Source organism: Lontra canadensis, unplaced genomic scaffold (genome assembly GCF_010015895.1).
Source record: "Lontra canadensis isolate GAN:19392208 unplaced genomic scaffold, GSC_riverotter_1.0 scaffold1, whole genome shotgun sequence".
Classification (NCBI taxonomy): Eukaryota; Metazoa; Chordata; class Mammalia; order Carnivora; family Mustelidae; genus Lontra; species Lontra canadensis.
The window spans coordinates 33100979-33118525 of record NW_022630995.1 but is presented as its reverse complement, the minus strand read 5'-3'; the positions used below and the strand labels follow the sequence as shown (position 1 = coordinate 33118525).

The following is a 17547-nucleotide window of genomic DNA, read 5'->3' as shown; positions in this document are numbered from 1 at the left end:
GTTGCTTCTGATACCTGACCGTTGCCTGGAGCTGTGCGGGTGGCCCCCCCCAGGGTACACAACCCAGACTGCCTGTTTGTTCTGAGTCTGGGTTTGAGTTAAATCGTGTGGATTTTGTCACCTGTAAGGAATGATCATTTTTTCTTTAAAAATGTGTGGTCATGCAACCTGATGTAAATTTAATAAGTATTTTCCAGCTGTTTATGTCACTTAGCTTGTAGCTTTGTACTTTTAGGAAGGGAAAATGGCTTGGTTCTGCATATATAAACTTGCAGGAAGGCACTAAGGCTGGTGGGGTATTTTTTATTTGTTTCTATTTTTTTAATGCATTGCTTAATTGATGCTAATACTTCTAGAGACTTACAGCTTATCTCTGAGATGAAAATTCCCTTATATGGCTGAAAGATCCCTTTCAGCTGTAAAACTCTATCTAAAATACTTGAGTATTTAATGTGCCTAGATCCTGAATTAATTACTTGACACCTAGCATCTCACTTAGCCCTTAGCCCAGAGTACCAACGAGGTACATAGACCCCCCCACCCCCGCCCCGGGCTGTGAGACATACTTTAATCTGTATTTTACAGATGAACCGTACAGAGGTTAAGTAATTGTCCTCAAGTTCCTGAGTGACAAATATTGCTGTCATTAAGTAGTATAACAATGTTAGCCTCAAGAAGTGTGAGTCCAAAACTTAAACTCTTAAACCTAATTTGCCCACAACTTCTGTTTACCGAATAAATTTTTTAGATTCTGGAGTGACCTAACTAATGCTTTTTGTTCAGTACTTCAGCTTTCCAACAAATAGATTAGCCCCAGGGCCACATAGTATGTGACTCCAAAAGAATTCCATGGTGCATTGTGAGCTGCTTGAAAGACATTTCTAAGATTTTCTATGCCATCTTAAGTACCACCCACAGTATTAGAAGTTAAAATACCAAGTACATGACCTAACTGAGCTCTAACATAACCGAAAGGTAGATTTCCTTTCACAAACCATATCTGAACCTGACCATTTCATATTATTTTGATTGCTTTTTTAAAAAAAATATTATTTTCTTCCTCTTGGTTTTGTAAGTGGTAACATAGATCCTATATTCTGTCACAGCCTCGAGGATTTAGAGTTTATAATGAGTGACATCTTGAAGGGATTTGAGATGGTAATTACTAATATTGTACTAATATGTGCTGAGGCACAGTTTCGTTTGCGCCAATTAAGGTTGATAAGCTAGAGTCTTTTTATAAATATTTTTCCATGTAAAGAATAATAGGAAATCAAGCCTCACAGAACACTGTCCATTTTACCAAGCAGCCTAATACCTACAGGCTTATGAACTTGAAAACGAATCAAGACCTAATGAGATTTAACACACACACACACACACACACACACACACACTTTTAAAAATCTGCCTTAATAGTAGTATAATTTTATTCAAATAGATGTTGTATTTTATTAGAATTCATGGTATATTTTTAATGATGTTAATCCATAAGGTTGCTACTTTCAAATTTAGAAGAACTTTTTTTTTTTTTAAGTCTTAAAAATTTATTTCCTAAGGACTCACAATCAACTAAGGAAAATCTTAGCATAAAATTCTCCAGTTACATATTGGGCCAATATTTTAATATTGTCGAGGCCCACTGACCCATTCAGTGGGGACAGTTAAGAGCCACACTCATAAGAGGTGCCACGATTCTATGGGTTGCACCCGAGAGCAACCTGGGCAGGATGCTGTGTGGTTCTGCCAATCCGTCTTGCTACACAGGTGCCGGTTCTCTCCTCACCTCTCCTAGCGTCCTCCTGAAGCCACTTAATGGACTTCCCTGAAGAGGAAATACAAACCCTTTGACTCAGATGCTTTTAAAATTCAGAACACAGTTTAGAAATATGATATATTTTGTTAAATGAATATTCTTTTATAGAAAAGATGAGTTGAAGGAGAGAAAGAAGGAATGAGAGAAATTGAAGTGTTAGAGGAAGATGAGAAAGCCAAGGGCTAGGGGTGTAGATGGCCAAAATATGGGGAATAAAAGAAAGCTTCCTCCTAGTTCCTGGAAGGGAGAGAAATGTAGTCCCCAAAACGGTAGGCTCAGACTTTGATAAAGTAATGTCATCATCATCATGTGCTGTATTGTCATTTCCTTACTTTGGGCATCAATAGTGAAGCCACTGTAGTATATATCTGTGTTTTCGGGAAGAGGTCCAAGTCTTTGAAGTTCTGGCCTTCGAGAAGATTCCTAGTGTTTACCAAGGGTGTGGCACACCAGCCGCTTCTAAGTGCTTTGCGCCATCCCCTTGGATCCTCACAACGACCTGTGGTATTGTCTCCACGTGTCCAGTGAAGAGGTACAGAGGGCTTAAATTTTGCAGAGCTACCCAGCTAGTAGGACAGAGCCGAAATTAGACCCTGGCCTCTAAGTCCAGAAAACTTTCTTCTTTCAACTGAGTCACTCCACCTCGGGCATCTGCAAAGTAACTTTTCTTGAACTGTCTCTTGAAGGTATTTATCAAAGAATCACTGTGGGAAGGAAGAGGATGATCTGTGTATGTGTTAAACAGCCTATTTTGAGACTTTCACTAAGATAATTACAGATAATATATCTTTAGATACTGTACACAGAGAAGGTTCAAAGATGTTAGGATTTTAGGCATTAGAAAATGGAGACAACTCTTGAATCTTTACTAAGCCCTCACAGTTAGTGGAAAAATTCTTTTCTTTCGTTGGTTTATTTGAGAAAGTGTAGCGCTTCCCCTAGTCAGGATGCTTTAAGAAATGTCTCTTGGACATTTCTCCAAGAGAAGTGCCTCACAGAGGAAGGAGCTTTGGGCCGGGGTCTGGAGAATGGAAATCGGAAGTCCTGACCTACTGCATACCAGCCATTCTGCCTCTCTGAGTTTTGGTTTCCACCTCTCTAAAATGGGGATAATATCAAACCAGGAAACAAACCTGAGAGTCTGGCAAGGGAAGGTAGTATTAGCGTTTGTTTATAAAGCACCTCACGGGGGGCCTCTACACATTTCACTGGGACAGTGAGACAGATGGATACCCTCGATGCAAGACTCAGGGTGGGAAGGTACTAAACCAGGAATCAAACACCAGCAAGTACTGAAATGGTCAAAACTTCAGAAGGGAGGCTAAATGCAAGTTCCATGAATAATTCATAACTGCATATTTCCTCCACAACAATGAGCAACTTGTTTATGGTCAATGCTTTGAACTTGTAAAGTCTTTTAAAAGCCGTTAAATCATTTGATCTCCAGGGCAGATCATTTCATTCCAATTTTTACAGAAGAGGACAGGCAAAAGTGATAAAACCGGCCTCAGAGCCCACAGCTTGCTAGGGACAGATCGTTCTCCTTAATTAAGAGTTTCCAACCAGCTCTCCCGTGGCGGCTTCTGTAATGGTAGTGCTTGTTTTAATGACGGCTTCACTCTCATAGGTCTTACCAGTCAAGTGAGATGAGACACAGGAAACAGGGATACAATATAATTATTGGGGCTCTTGCCCCCCAAACTGGTTGGGAAACATTGAATTCTTTTGCGTTGCCTGAAACGCTCTTGAAGCCAAACCAATTCATTTATTCATTGGATGATTTGAGGACGTCCACTGGTTGCGAAGACGCTGTGATCAATGCTATAAAGATACAAGATCGAAAGGGTAGCATGCCCCAAGAAAAGAATAAACTGGGCCTTGGGGTTCACGGGAAGAAAAGATGGCTTCCAGCTATGGGTACCAGGAAGAGCACTGATGTAAAGGAATATTCATTTATTAAAATCAAACCACGTCCTGAAAGGCAAACCCTTGGTCTGATTTCAATGTGCCACTTTTCTGAATTCCTATTCTTCTTATTTGTCTTGGCTCCTTGAAGATAACTGCCATTCTTCAGGTGTTTCATAGACTGGCTAAAGGTACCTCCAAGGGGCGCCTGGGTGGCTCAGTGGGTTAAGCCTCTGCCTTCCACTCAGGTCAAGATCTCAGGGTCTGGGGTTAAGTCCCACATTGGGCTCTCTGATCAGCAGGGAGCCTGCTCCCCGCCCCCACCAACACCTGCTGCCTACTTGTCATCTCTGTCTAATAAATAAATAAAATCTTTTTAAAAAAGGTACCTTCAAGATAAAATGTCATCTTATGACATTTCCTTTATAAAACAGAATCCTTTATAATTCTTATTTGTGAATATCTAGCACAGCGTAAGACACGCCACGACAGGTGCTCAGTAAAAACTCCATCGGTTGATTTATGTCTTTTCTTTTAAGATTCGAAGAATCTTAGCAGCCTCTCGTCCTGCTGCAAATGTGTTATGAGTCATAATTCTCAGATACAGTTAGGCTTACCTCTGTGTTTTCAACTGGATTTTTCCCCCTGATTTGAGCTCAGAGCTTTTCCCAGAATAGATTAATTTAAGATTTGTTAAGTGAATCATTTAAGAAGGGATCTCAGAACCCACAGATCTACCACATCCCTAATACATCCTGACTGGCCATCAGGAACTTTTCTATGAGCCCCGCACACGTTCTCAGTACCCATCCTCTCTTCCCCAGGGAGAGGAAGTGACTCTGAACCCGACTTGCCCCACCGGAAGCTGCCGGATGTGAAGAAGGATGACATGTCTGCGAGGCGGACTTCCCATGGTGAGCCGAAATCAGCAGTGCCTTTTAACCAGTACCTCCCGAACAAAAGCAATCAGACGGCCTACGTCCCCGCTCCTCTGAGGAAGAAGAAAGCAGAGCGAGAGGAAAATCGGAAGAGCTGGAATACTGCCACCTCCCCCCTCGGTGGGGAGAGGCCCTTCAGGTAAGGCCTGAGCTAGGCTGCCCCCAGCCCTGGCTTGAGCACTAGCAGTAAAGGGACGAGAGCACCCTCACACCATCGAGCTTGGATAACCATTCCAGAACTTTTGATGTAAGATTGCAAATGGCGGGAGGTAGGATGGTTCTTTGGCACACCATTGAGCTCAGATAACCATTCCAGAACTTTTGATATAAGATTGCAAATGGCAGGAGGCAGGATGGTTCTTTGGAGAGAGACTGTGATGATGGAATCTAAGCTTCGTGAAGGCATCAAGAACGGTGCCTGCCACACAGTAGGTACTCAACAGATCCTTGTCGAACGAGCACGTTTTTGAAACCGGTTCTAGTGAGAGGACAGGGAGAGCAGATCTGTCATCCATGTCTTTCTGAGGAGACTGCCTGACTCCCGCTCCTGTTACATTTGGTGCAGAAAGCCGTATCTTTCTGCGAGACAACTTTTTCTTAAATCTAGATACATGATTATTTAGATATAAGCTCAAGTATGGGTGGGCTGCATGAGACATGCTTCAGAATCACATGGAGAGAAACTCCTAGTAAATGAAAGATACATTGAGCTGCTCGTCTCTTTGGAGAAGCAAGCAGGGATTTCCCCTAAACTCTGATTATGTCTTTATATTTATGCATTCATTCAGTCAGCAGGTTTTTATTCAACACCTACTACATGCTAGGCGCTATCTTTTAGGCACCGGGGACCCAGTAGTAAATAGAGTCCCTGCCTTCAAGAACCTTAGAGTCCAGTAAAAGAAACTTACCATGTAGTCTAACCCTTTGAGCAAAACCACTCCAATCACTGCATGCTTATTTCTAATCACCTACCTGTATTATCTATGAATTTCGTCGAATAGACACTTTATTAAAAGCTTTGATGATTCAATAAATCATGACTTTTATCTTTCCAGCAGAAAAGGCTTTTGTCGTCCAATATCAGCTTTGAAAGAGCTCCTACTGTTGAGATTATAATGCATTGTATTTATTAACAAATTAATAGCAGCATTTGACTTTCTTCACATTACCAGGATTGTACTGCATGCTATGACTTATTTTTTAAGTGAAAAGTAATATCAGAATGACCAGGAGATGACATATGGCTTGCTCCCCGGCCCAGGCTTTTAGTTTGGTAAACTATCTTGTCCAACTCACTAGCTATCCTGAAACAATAGAGGAAGAGGGAAGTGAAGTGGGGTCTCCTTGTGAAGAGGACCCAGTCGGCCCAGTGGATCCTGGTGGGAAGCCTTCCGATGGTGGGTTAGAATTACCCACAGGCAGTGGTCAGGAGCAGCCTTCTCCAGAGGGGGCTGTGGGCACCCCAGCTCCCAAGTCTGAAGGAAAAGATGCTGTTGAAATCCAAAAGCGCAGAAGGCTAGAACAAGCTGGAATCAAGGTCATGCCCGCGGCACAGCGCTTTGCCAGGTTAGCTCTGTAGGCCAAAGGCTGGCCTGGCTGCCTTTGTGCATGCCTGGGGTTTGGAATCCGTCTGGCTTGTTGGAGTTAACATCCTGTTTCCCACTTCCTGCTTTCCCCTCTGCAGCTCTCTTACCCCCTCCTCAAGCAAATAGAAGTAGCTGTGAGTTTTTTCCCCCCGGGGCATGTCTCCGCCAAGAACTTGGTTATTCTAAATGGAGGCAAAGAGTGAGCTTCTTGCTGCTTGATTAGACCATTAGGATTAGTAGTTAGTCATTTGTGGGCTGTGGGATTTACCTAGCAATAACATTTTATTTTTCAATTGTTTGCGGCTTGTTAATTTTCACGCTACTCCTAAATGGCTCTTACCTTACTTGACACATCATTGGAAAATAGTTCCTTTGAAATGGGGAGCACTCTCTTTAGAAAGAGTGGTTGGGCATGAAGCACTGGGTGGAGTGCATAAACAATGAATTCTAGAACACTGAAAAAAAATAAAATAAAATGAAAAAAAAAAAAAAAGAAAGAAGAGTGGTTGGCTTACAAAAACCCACTTACTTTGTCCCAAGGGAGTGGTAAGATTGCACTTACTTGACTCCTTTCCTAAGGCACATTGACTCAAAAAACAAAGAATGGAGTAATTCCTCCTCTTAATTGTAACAAAGACACCAGCATCCATCTGGATGATTTCATATTACACGTGTGATGGAAATCTTCAGCAGTCCAGGTCACAGAAATCTACAGTTCTACAAGTTCAGGGAGTATTTTGAGAAGCTGGTTAATTTTTCTCACATAATAACCACAAAGATCCTAACAAATCATAATGAGACCAAAATTTATTTGACAAATCAAAATTTCTAACAGTTTGGGCAATTGAAATTCCTTTGCCATCTGCTGTTCCATTTAATTGGTAAAGGTGGGTGACATACCCATTTTCAAGAAGAGTAAACCGAGGATCAGTGAGAGTAAGTGACTTGCTGGTCTGAGAGCCTAGTTACCGCCCACTTGGTGGCCAGATCCAAATGTTCTGACCACAGTACCACATCTGCCTCCCACACATTTAACAGAACATTTCCCATTTCTCTGTACAATTCCAAATGTGGTTAGTGCTATATGGTCTAGTTCTTAAACTGGTAGTTCAGCCTTGACTTACATGGATTTAATCCCAGAGTAGCTTTGTGTTGATTGAAAACAAAAAACAACCAAGGGAATACTTCTTCCATGTCTGTGCTATCTCACAGATAAGGGTATCTATCCTAAACATATATGTGCTTCTAGAAAACCCTACTATAAAGTTGTGCTTGTGTTCCAAGCAGATCTCTGGTTTTCTGTGATAATGGAGAGAAATGTAGATCATAAAAAACAAAATCAAATCCAGATATTCTATAAAATTTTGGTACAAAGACCTTATCAGACACATATTTTTTCAACATCATTTTAGCATTACTTGTATCAGAGAAAAGGTGATGCTAAGAATACAAAAATGAATAGTATCCCCTTACCATATATCATTTTTCAAACTTTCCCTTCTGTCTTCAAATCTAGGGCCCAGTGGGAGTAGGTAATATAGGTAAAAGTATGAATTTTTTAAAAAAAATTTTTAATCTTAATATCTTTGACATATACCTTCATTTGTGTCATGTCTGAGAAGTCTTTAAGCTAAAATTTACCAAAGACACCATGATCCTTATTTTCTTTTTCTGTTTATCATTTTCAAAAATTACTACTCCACTTGGTTAAAATGAATCTCATTTTTAAAAATTGATTTTTCTATAATTACCAATCTGTTTGAATATTATAATATGTGTATTGGTTGTTTGGGTTTCTTCTTCCATATCCTATACTACCTTTTCCCATTTTAAAAATTTTCGTTTTATTGTGATAAGGACACTTAGCGTGAGATCTCCCCTCTGAACAAATCTTGAATTGTTCTAGAGTTTTGTTAACTCTCGATACGATGTTGTACAGTAGATCTCTAGAATTTATTCATCCTGCCTAACTGAAACTTTATGCCCGCTGATCAGAACTCCCCGTTTCCTCCTGCCTCAGCCCCTGGCAACCACCATTCTACTCTTTGACGCTATGCATTTGACTCTTAGATATGACGTGTAAGAGGAATCGTGCAGCCTTTTTCCTTCTGTGACTAGCTTATTTCACATAGCACAATGTCCTCAAGGTTCATCTATATTATCACATAGTGCAGAGTTTTCTTCTTTTAAAAAACCGAACGATATTCCATTATATGTAAATGTCACATTTCCTTCCATTCATCTATCGATGGACATTGAGATTGTTTTTACATCTTGGCTATTGTGCATAGTATGGCAATGAACGTGGGAGTGCTACTATCTCTTATGGGTCCTGACTTCTAAAGTTTTGAATAAATAGCCAGAAGTGGGATTGCCAGATCATATGATAGATCTATTTTTAATTTTTCAAGGGATCTCTATATCATCTTTAGAGTATCCAAAATAGCAACAGGAGATGAGTGGGGAACCTCATTAAGCTAAGTCAGCACATGCAGGAGTCATGGTGACGGAGAGAAAAGAAGAGATTGGACAAGACTGGAAATTCCGTGGGTGTGCTGTGGCAGTAACTGCAAGATTTATTTTGTAATGAAATGTTGAAATCTTTTGTGATAGTTCCCATTCTGTGCACAAACCTAGAATCATGGTTAGTTTACAAATGTCATTCTGATGGATGAATATTATATTTATGTGGTACTCTTTACTCCTGTCCATGTTGCCTGTTATCTGGCTCCATTGTTTACATATTTCATCCAAGTCAGCTACATTAAGCAGAAATTCCCAGGTCTCTTAATATCATCACACCTGAGATCTTCTGGCTTAAAAACTGAGTTCAGGAAAATTGTGCATATTCCCAAACAAGGTCCCCAACAGCAATGTGACACAGCTGCTCCAAACACCCAGAATTCTTTTGTTGGCAGTTTGTTCAGCTGCTAGCTCTCTCTTACAGGGTTTTTACATCCTGTGTCACTAGCCTTGCCTGTCTGTGTCCCTGTCACTTACTTTCTGCAGTCTTCCTCAGAGTGGAGAGTCATGCTAAGTTTATCCTGCTTTTCATGTAGCAGAAAGTAGCTTAACTGGAATGAAACACATAAAGATGAAAAGGCTTCTTGGTATCTGGAAACTAAGAATATAAAATATGTAAATATGCTGTTGTCTCTTGAAACATTTAACCGCCATCTTCTGTCTTTGCCATCCAGATGGATTCTGACTACCACATCTTTGAACCCAGTAAGAGGCCCAGCATATATTTCGTGGCCCATTTCTTAGCTGGAAAAATCTGTGTTTGAAGAGATGGGTAATAATATCAAGTCGTAGGCAAGGAGGAGGTACACAGACAGAGAACAAGGCTTTATTTCTATAGACTGTTTTCTTGTTGTTTTTGTCCCAAGTACTCTCAAACACCTCCTTGTATATAAAAAGGAGCAAGAGTGCATGGCATTCTATTTTTGTGTAACTTTCGAAGCCCAGAAGTCCCAAGCTTCCTGTCAAACCATATATTAGGAGGTATCTTAGCATCAAGGGACAGAAAGTAGGGCTTCTTAATAAATGTGTGGAGTTTAATATGCATTAGAGTCACCACTGAAGTAAGGAGCATATAAACTCCTTTTGCTTCTATTTTAGTTGATGATTAAGTTAGCTTAATTACCCCAAAATATGAGACTCTGCCAAAAAAGCTAAGATTTCTGTTTTTAAGAGGATAAAATGGGAACCAAGATTCACTTCCCCTGAATTAAAATGCCATGGAGATTTGAGTTCTCTTACTTGGTGTTTCCCATTGGAGAAGTAAACTTTTTTTTTTTTAACTGAATTATAGGCTTCAAGTGATTGTACTTCTTTTCTAATTGTTTTCATATGTCTCAGCACTCAGTCTTTTCTGCTGGTCTGTGGATCTTCTCAACCACATAGTAATTAATTACAGAGGGGGAAAAAAAAAAACCCCTCCCAGGAACAATAGACATTTTCGAAATCTTTAGAGGAAAGAGTTGATATAGTTAAGTGCTAAACACGTCCTCTACACCCCTACTCAGCAGATGCTTGTTTCCCTGGTTGTTGCTGAACAGATCCTTGGGGATCGGGAGCAGACACACACATTGCTTGCAGGGGCCTTTGTGACTCTAGTTGTGGCCGCACTCTGTGGGCACAGGGTGAGCCGGGAAGTTTCTGGTATTGCCCCTGACATTCCCAGGAGAGCCCAGTTTCTTTCAGTAGAACAGCCTTGCTGCCAGTCTGGGCTGGCTGCTTGTGTGGTACCAAGGGAAAAGGGGTGAAGGAAAATGCTGGTTCTTCCTTCAGTTCAATCACCATCTCATTCACTTTGAAACCTATAAGTTTGTGCCAAGAGCTTTTTCTTCCCCCCCTCATCTGCTTCGAGCCCATAACCTGTCCTACCAAGATAGCTTCACTTGTTTGAGATGAAGCCGGACACGGTTACGAGGCTGGAGGCAAGGCTGGGCATTTCTCGTCTCGCACTGAACTGTATTCCTTCTGAGCGGCGAGCCGTGCCCAGCCGAGCAGCCCCTCCTTCCCAAAGTGACTCACCTGTGAATGCCTTGAAAAAAAATCAAAGCATCAAACCTCCCCCATGAATATCAAGCCAGGGAACCTGAGTCTGCCCCTGAAATTCACTTCATTTACCTACATTCAGATGACTGGAACTAGAAGCCTCAGTGTTCTTTACTCAGCAGACATGAGAATTCCTATCTCACAGTGTCGTTGCGGTGGTTAGTGTATCCGAAATATACCAGGTGCTCAAAGAGTCATAATTGTTGAAAACCCGAGTAGGACATACCGAAGCTTTACAACAGACTGCCCTTCAGGTTCCTCAGGGAAAAAGAAAAACACATTTATAAAAGGCCACTGAAGAATTTCAGTAACTAGACACCTGTGAACACAACCCTACATATCTTCTTTATACACAGTATGCATTACTGCGAGGCCAAAAATATGAGTTCAGATTTTGTGTTATTATCTCCCCCCAACCCCCAAGTCTGCCTGGAAACTCTGAAATCACAGGATTCAAGCAAGTAGCGGAAAATCAGTCATTGTGGCCGCTTTTCTTTTCAGGTGGGCAGGGAGTGGCTTTCCGTGGCCAGTGATACAGAAAGCTTTCTTTACCACCCTTTTTTTTTTTTTTTAAGTCCACACATCTAAATAGAGATCACTTGAAACAAGTGCTGCTATGCTGGGCATTTAGCCTAAAAAGAAGCACCCCAGGGAATTTGTAGCAGGGCTTGGGCTCCTGTGATCCAGAGAACACCAGATTCTCCCTGCTCAAATTGGCATCACAAATTGGCATGGCCATTTGCATAAATGCATATGTTTTATTCTAAAGAAGTCTGCCTGAGTTGGGGCGGGGGGAGATGGTAATCCATGACCCCTGGCCAAAAAAATGAAAAGAGTGCTGCTTTTGAATGTAAGAGGTTCAAGCTAGGGGTCCACTCCCCCCTGAACTTGGAGTCAGATCAGCTGAGATGAGATAATGAGTTTGAAAGCACTTTGTAAACTGTAAAGTGCTGTGCGAGCATTGTGAGGTGTGATGAGTTAGCATTCTGCTATCATTAATCCTAGCAAAAAGTGGCTGCCTGTGACCAGCAATGCAAATCACAATCCAATCTAAGCACAACTCACAGATCTCTTTATTTAGTAAGCAAAATACTTCTCTTTCTCCTACTCCCATAGTCATGATAATGCCTTATTTTTTATATCATGTTCTGCTTTCAATACCATTCCTGGCCAGGTCTTTTGTTTAACACCCAGTATAGTGGTTACAAACAGAACCTCTGGAGCCAGACAACCTGGGTTTGAATTTTAACTTAAGCACTGGCATTTTGATCTTGGGCAAATTTCTGAACCTAGAACCTAGTTTCTACTCTCTTAAAATAATGATGCTAATAAAACTCACATTGCAGCGTTAGTGTTAGGTTTAAATGAACTAACACTTAGAAAGAAGTCTAGCCAATAGTGAAGCCTCAGTAAGTTTCTTTATCATCAACATTGTGCTTTTTAAATAATGCCTTTCTGAAGACATGAATTCAATGGCCTGTGACTTCCATTGGCCATTCTTTATGGCCCTAGACAACCAACACCAGTTGGTACTTGCCAGATGCATTGGCTAAGGAGCAAGGAAGGAGCATGACCACTGTCCAGGAGGGGACAGGCAGGATACTGGGAGTCAGGGCAAGATTTTGTATTTTAAGAAATAAATTTATTCGGGGAACAAAGCACTGCCAACCGCTTCCAAATTCTGTGTTTTAAATTTTTAGTGAGGACAGTGGCAGCAGTGAAAAGAAGGAATTTGCTGCTCACGATTAGAGATGATTTGATTTTCAAAAAAATCAGATAGAGTAAGGTCCTGCTATCGTCTTAAGACATAGTGCCCTCAGGAGCAGTACAGAGCAGCAGAGAACAGGCAGCCTCCCTGATCAGGGTTCATAGTCTCAGTGTTCATTTTACTCCTAGCTAATTCCTCCTTCTCATTTCTGAGATGAGTTGTCCTTTGAGGATGAAGAATTTACTCTTGACTCCCTCTTAGAGATTGGATACAAAGTAGGTAAGCATTAGGAGTCAAGATATTTATTTACTTATCTTTTTGAAATGAGAAGATAATAAATGATTTTTTTTTACGTTTTAACGTTTTATTATTACTCAGAATAATAATGACCTAGAAGCAAGGCTGAGCCTATGAGCAGGGGAAGAAGACTTTGTGGGAATTCCAGATGCACACAGTTCGACCCTATTCCTATCCCACATGCCTCCAACGAAAACAAAAAAACAAAACTGAGTGGAAAGTCCTATAGTCCACCATTAAACCGCATTCAGGAATTTAAAAGTTTGAGGTCTTCAACATCTCTTTGAAAATGGGAATAGCACAAAGTAGTAATTTTTTAGCCATTTTGGCAAAATGTTTTACCACAATTGACTTGACATCTAGCATATGATGAAGAAGAGCTGAGAGGTGGACAGTCATTGGGGTAGAAGAATTTACTAGAAGACAGAGCTGCTCATGGGAGGGTGCAGGGCAAGAGAAGCATTTATGCCCCGGGTCCATCCTGTTTCTGGTCATAAACCCTTCCAAATGCTTCAGGTGAGCTCAGCTCTGCAGAAAGACCTTCCTCGCACTTCGCAACTGGGTACATAGTCTAGGTTTGCTGTCATACAGCTGCACGCATTAGCTTTCCCCCAGATCAGTTTCTTGGTGGCTCAAATTGTTGCCCTACCACTCAGAAACAAACTGGGGACCTGTTGGGTGCATTGCTAATATGCTAAAGGAAAAAGAACAACCAAAAGCTTTCTACTCTTCCCAATGTCACGACAAGAGTTCGGATTGTCCCTCTCAGAGCCATTTAGGATCCTGCATTGCTGGTGCTGATGGGGTCCTGTCCATTAAATGACTTTTTAGCATTGCTAGTCGCTGGCTAAAACCAAGGTTTTAAAACCCACCCTAACTACGCTACAACTCTGGACTAAAAGAGCAAACAGATGTCATCTAGACTAACGATGTTGAGAAGACCTTCCACTAACAACACAGTTGTGTGTCTGGAGATGGGGATTTAAAAAAGCATTTGGTCTGATCACATGGAGAGTTCTATTTAATTTTGCTCCATCAGTCACAAGCCATTAAATAATGAGAAAGAAGCTGTTCATGACATTATCCTTCGCAAAGAAAACCCTTTCCTGACCCACCAATGTGGCAAAGATTCAGAGTCAGAAGAGGAAGTTGCGCCTCGGCGGCCCGATCTTGAGAAAGATGACTTTGCTGCAAGGAGAGTGAGGATGAAGCAGACCAAGCCAGCGGTGCCATTGAACCAACTCCTCTATGGGCCTTACCGAAAAAAAGAGGTGGAGAAATCAGAGAGCAGCAAACAGCTCTCAAAGGGAATTTCAGAAAAAAGTCTAGAATATAAAAGGTGTGCACTGTGTGTGTGTTCGTGTGGGTGAGAGGGGGAGTGTAATTAAGTGAAGGGGACTTGTGTCATAGGCCCCCATTCCTTTCTTTCCTTTCCCTGTTATAAATAATCAGTAGTGGTGGTTTATTTTGAAATGGCACCCCAGATAGCCAGTCTCCCTCAATGCAGTGGCAGACAGTAGAATGGTCTCGTGCAAAATGGGGCTGAATTCATCAAGTAAACTTTGAGTTCCAGTAGATACATCACCACCAATGGTTGGCATTATTGGTACAGGCAGACGTCTACCAGTGCCTATCAGGGGTGGCCACCATCCAAGGCTGGTCCAGTCCACTTGCAGGAAACGGAAAATACAGTCACTCGTAGCTGTAGCCTGTTCTCTCTTATTAATTCCTTTTAGATTTTGGGAGAAGAAAAAAATTAGGCTTGCTCTCTTTCTATATACCAACAAAATCACTTAGAATTTAATGATGGATAGGTCTCATTAAAACACACACACACACACACACACACACACACACACACACAACCAGGGTTCATGCCTGGTTCAGTCAATTGAGCATCTGACTTCTGATCTCAGGTCTTGATCTCAAGGTCATGAGTTTGAGCCCTGCATTGGCTCCATGCTGGGCTTGGAGCCAAAAACAAAAAACTTCTCAAAAATATAATACACTTCTGTTTGTTCTGTTATAGAAATTTTTTTTGGATGAGTTTCCCTCTCCTAATCTTTTTCCCATCCTCTTAATTTGAGAAAGGAAAACTGTAGCGAAATGGGTTTTGGCCAGTGATTCTTATCCTAGGAGGGATATGATGGCATTGAAGGTGGCAGCTTGCTAAATTTCACCACACAGAGTTGATCATTCTTGTATTTTCTCCTTATACCAAAATCAGAGATTTGCATCGTCCAATTGCCATCTCTTTGCCCCTCATGTAACGGGGTTTGTAAATTCTATTGAACAAAGAATATAAATGTCTTAACTGTGTTTTGCACAATTGTTGCTGTTGTTCTGCAAAGCACCAGGTACAAAATGCATGGATATAGAATAGGGGTTAGAGCATAGAAGCCTAGCGTGATTTTTTTATAGGACACACTCTAGCTTCGGGAGTCTCTCACTCTATCATGCCTTGTAACAAACCATTCTAGGAGGGCCTTGTAGGAGGGAGTCTGTTGTTGTGCATTAAACAGTCTTCTGGACAATTCACTAGCATCAAGGCACAAGGATGGGAATCAGCAACTTGAGTTAGGAAAAGGAGTTGCTTTTGCATCTCCCTTTTTCCCTTTCTCCTGCGTGCAATTTTTAAAAAAGATTTATTTATTTATTTGACAGACAGAGATCACAAGTAGGCAGAGAGGCAGGCAGAGAGAGAGGTAGGGAAGCAGTCTCCCCGCCAAGCAGAGAGCCCGATGCAGGGCTTAATCCCAGGACCCTGGGATCGTGACCAGAGCCGAAGGCAGAGGCTTTAACCCACTGAGCCATCCAGGCGCCCCATCCTGCATGCAATTTTAATTCCCAGTATTTCCAGCCTCGTTTGTCTGTTGTCACCTGACTCTGTGTTTGGGGACATGGTTCTGAGTCTCAGATGGCCCATGACCTCTCTAGGGAGCATCAAAGAACAGTTGAAAGAAGAGAAGGCCCCGAGTGGCTCCTGCCTCTGCCCTTCCTTTATCCCCTTTCCCAAACTGAAAGTAAACAGAAAATTCTGTAGCCCTCCTAACTTGTAGAGGGTCTGCGAAGACACCACATCATCTAGGTAATGAAAGAATACCTCTTGGTTTTCTAGCTTGGATGATATATTTTTTAAAAACAAATAGCCCGGGACGCCTGGTTGGCTCAGTTGGTTAAGCCGCTGCCTTCGGCTCAGGTCATGATCCCAGGGTCCTGGGATCGAGTCCTGCATCGGGCTCCTTGCCTGGCAGGGAGCCTGCTTCTCTCTCCTCCTCTGCCTGCCACTCTGCCTGCTTGTGCACTATCGCGCGCTCTCTCTCTCTCTCTGATAAATAAATAAATAAATAAATAAAATCTTTAAAAAAAAATAGCCCTCTCTATGTGGATGTTTGAGATTTTCTATCTTGGGAAGCACATTTCGTTAGAAATTGACTTTTAATGCCATTGAATGTTTATGCACTGATTTAAATGACAGAATTGTCAGCATTAAGCCACCCAACTTCCACTTCTTGGGAGAACAGGTGAAAATACCAGTTTTAACATCAGTGAAGGTGACTAGTTTTTAATGTAAGAAACAAAAGAGTATTGACTCTCTAGGTCCAGGTGAAGAGGATACACTCTGTGTAATCTTCAAGTTTACATTATTAGTCAGACCTAACCAGTGCTGTCCGGAAGCAGAGACTGATTTCGAAGGTCGAAACTTTCTGTTTGGAATTGACTTAGATGTACTTCCTGGCACTTGTGAGTTTATGGTTGAGATATTTAATATGTGAACAGTGTTCCAGCTATCTCCCAACTAATCCTAGAATTTGGATCATGCCGAGCTCATTACTAACATTTTACTGGTGCGGTAAAAGACATTCCAAGAGGGCTCAGGGATTCAATCAGAGAACTTGAATTCATTATAGTAACTTGAATAGTGTGGGAATTGGGCATCATTACTGTCAAACCGAAATCTCATTACCATTCTTAGCAGTCTTTCAGCGAGCCCTGGCTTCTCTTCCTAAACCAAACTAGAGATTGTCATCTGGTGGAAAAAACTCCATCTCATTACAGTGTCAAAAGGGTAGCATAGGCGCAAAGAATCAAGGCTCCCAGTGATTCTGAATTTTTTGAGAAAGGGAAAGGTGCCTTCATCATTTCCTTCTGTCCTTAGCCTCTGAAATTCCTTGCTTGACATTCTGTTTGTCTGCTCCCCTGCCTTGAACCTGATTTTTCCAATGATGTGGGGGCCTGGATAAAACTAACAGGAACCAGGGCCAAGAGGTGAAGTCAGTGGTGGCCTGTATTACTCGGACTCAGGAGAGCAAACCGGCAGAAGAGGGAGTGAGGAAGGTGCCAGACCTTTACAGGGATGACCTGGCTCAGCGGAGAATTCAGGGCTTCCTTGGCCCTCACCAAGAGGCTCCAAGATTTGTCACAGTCTCCAATATCACCGAAGCGGACTTGGAGACGTGGGAGAGACTGAAAGTGTCAGGAAAGACGAGGTGTGTCATGCTTTTCCTGAATTTTTCCCTGCAAGCGGTTTCGTTAAACTTTGAAGGAATCAAATGTTTATCCTTCTATCATTTTTTTACTCTCATGGCTGGAGAAAAAAAATACCTCCTAAAACATAGTGTATTCTGTATGAGTCGAAAATTATTAATACCGAAAGTTACGAGTCACTGGATGGAAAACATTCTCTTTAATTGAACCAACTACTGTGAAAGGTAATTTTGATAGGCTTGTTTA

The 17547-nt window shown here is 41.6% G+C and overlaps 1 protein-coding gene across 15 annotated transcripts in view; it reads left to right on the top strand.

Annotated features, from left to right (window-relative positions):
* LIMCH1 (LIM and calponin homology domains 1) overlaps positions 1–17547 on the top strand; it is a 324446-nt gene that overhangs the window by 237803 nt on the left and 69096 nt on the right. For 14 of the 15 annotated variants that reach the window (XM_032852716.1, XM_032852691.1, XM_032852697.1 and 11 more), the window contains one exon: positions 4546–4798. In XM_032852716.1, the coding sequence (XP_032708607.1) occupies positions 4546–4798 (253 nt within the window). Of the gene's footprint in view, positions 1–4545; positions 4799–5958; positions 6226–13852; positions 14153–17066; positions 17304–17547 lie in introns of all 15 variants that reach the window. The other variant, XM_032852669.1, reaches the window with a different exon arrangement.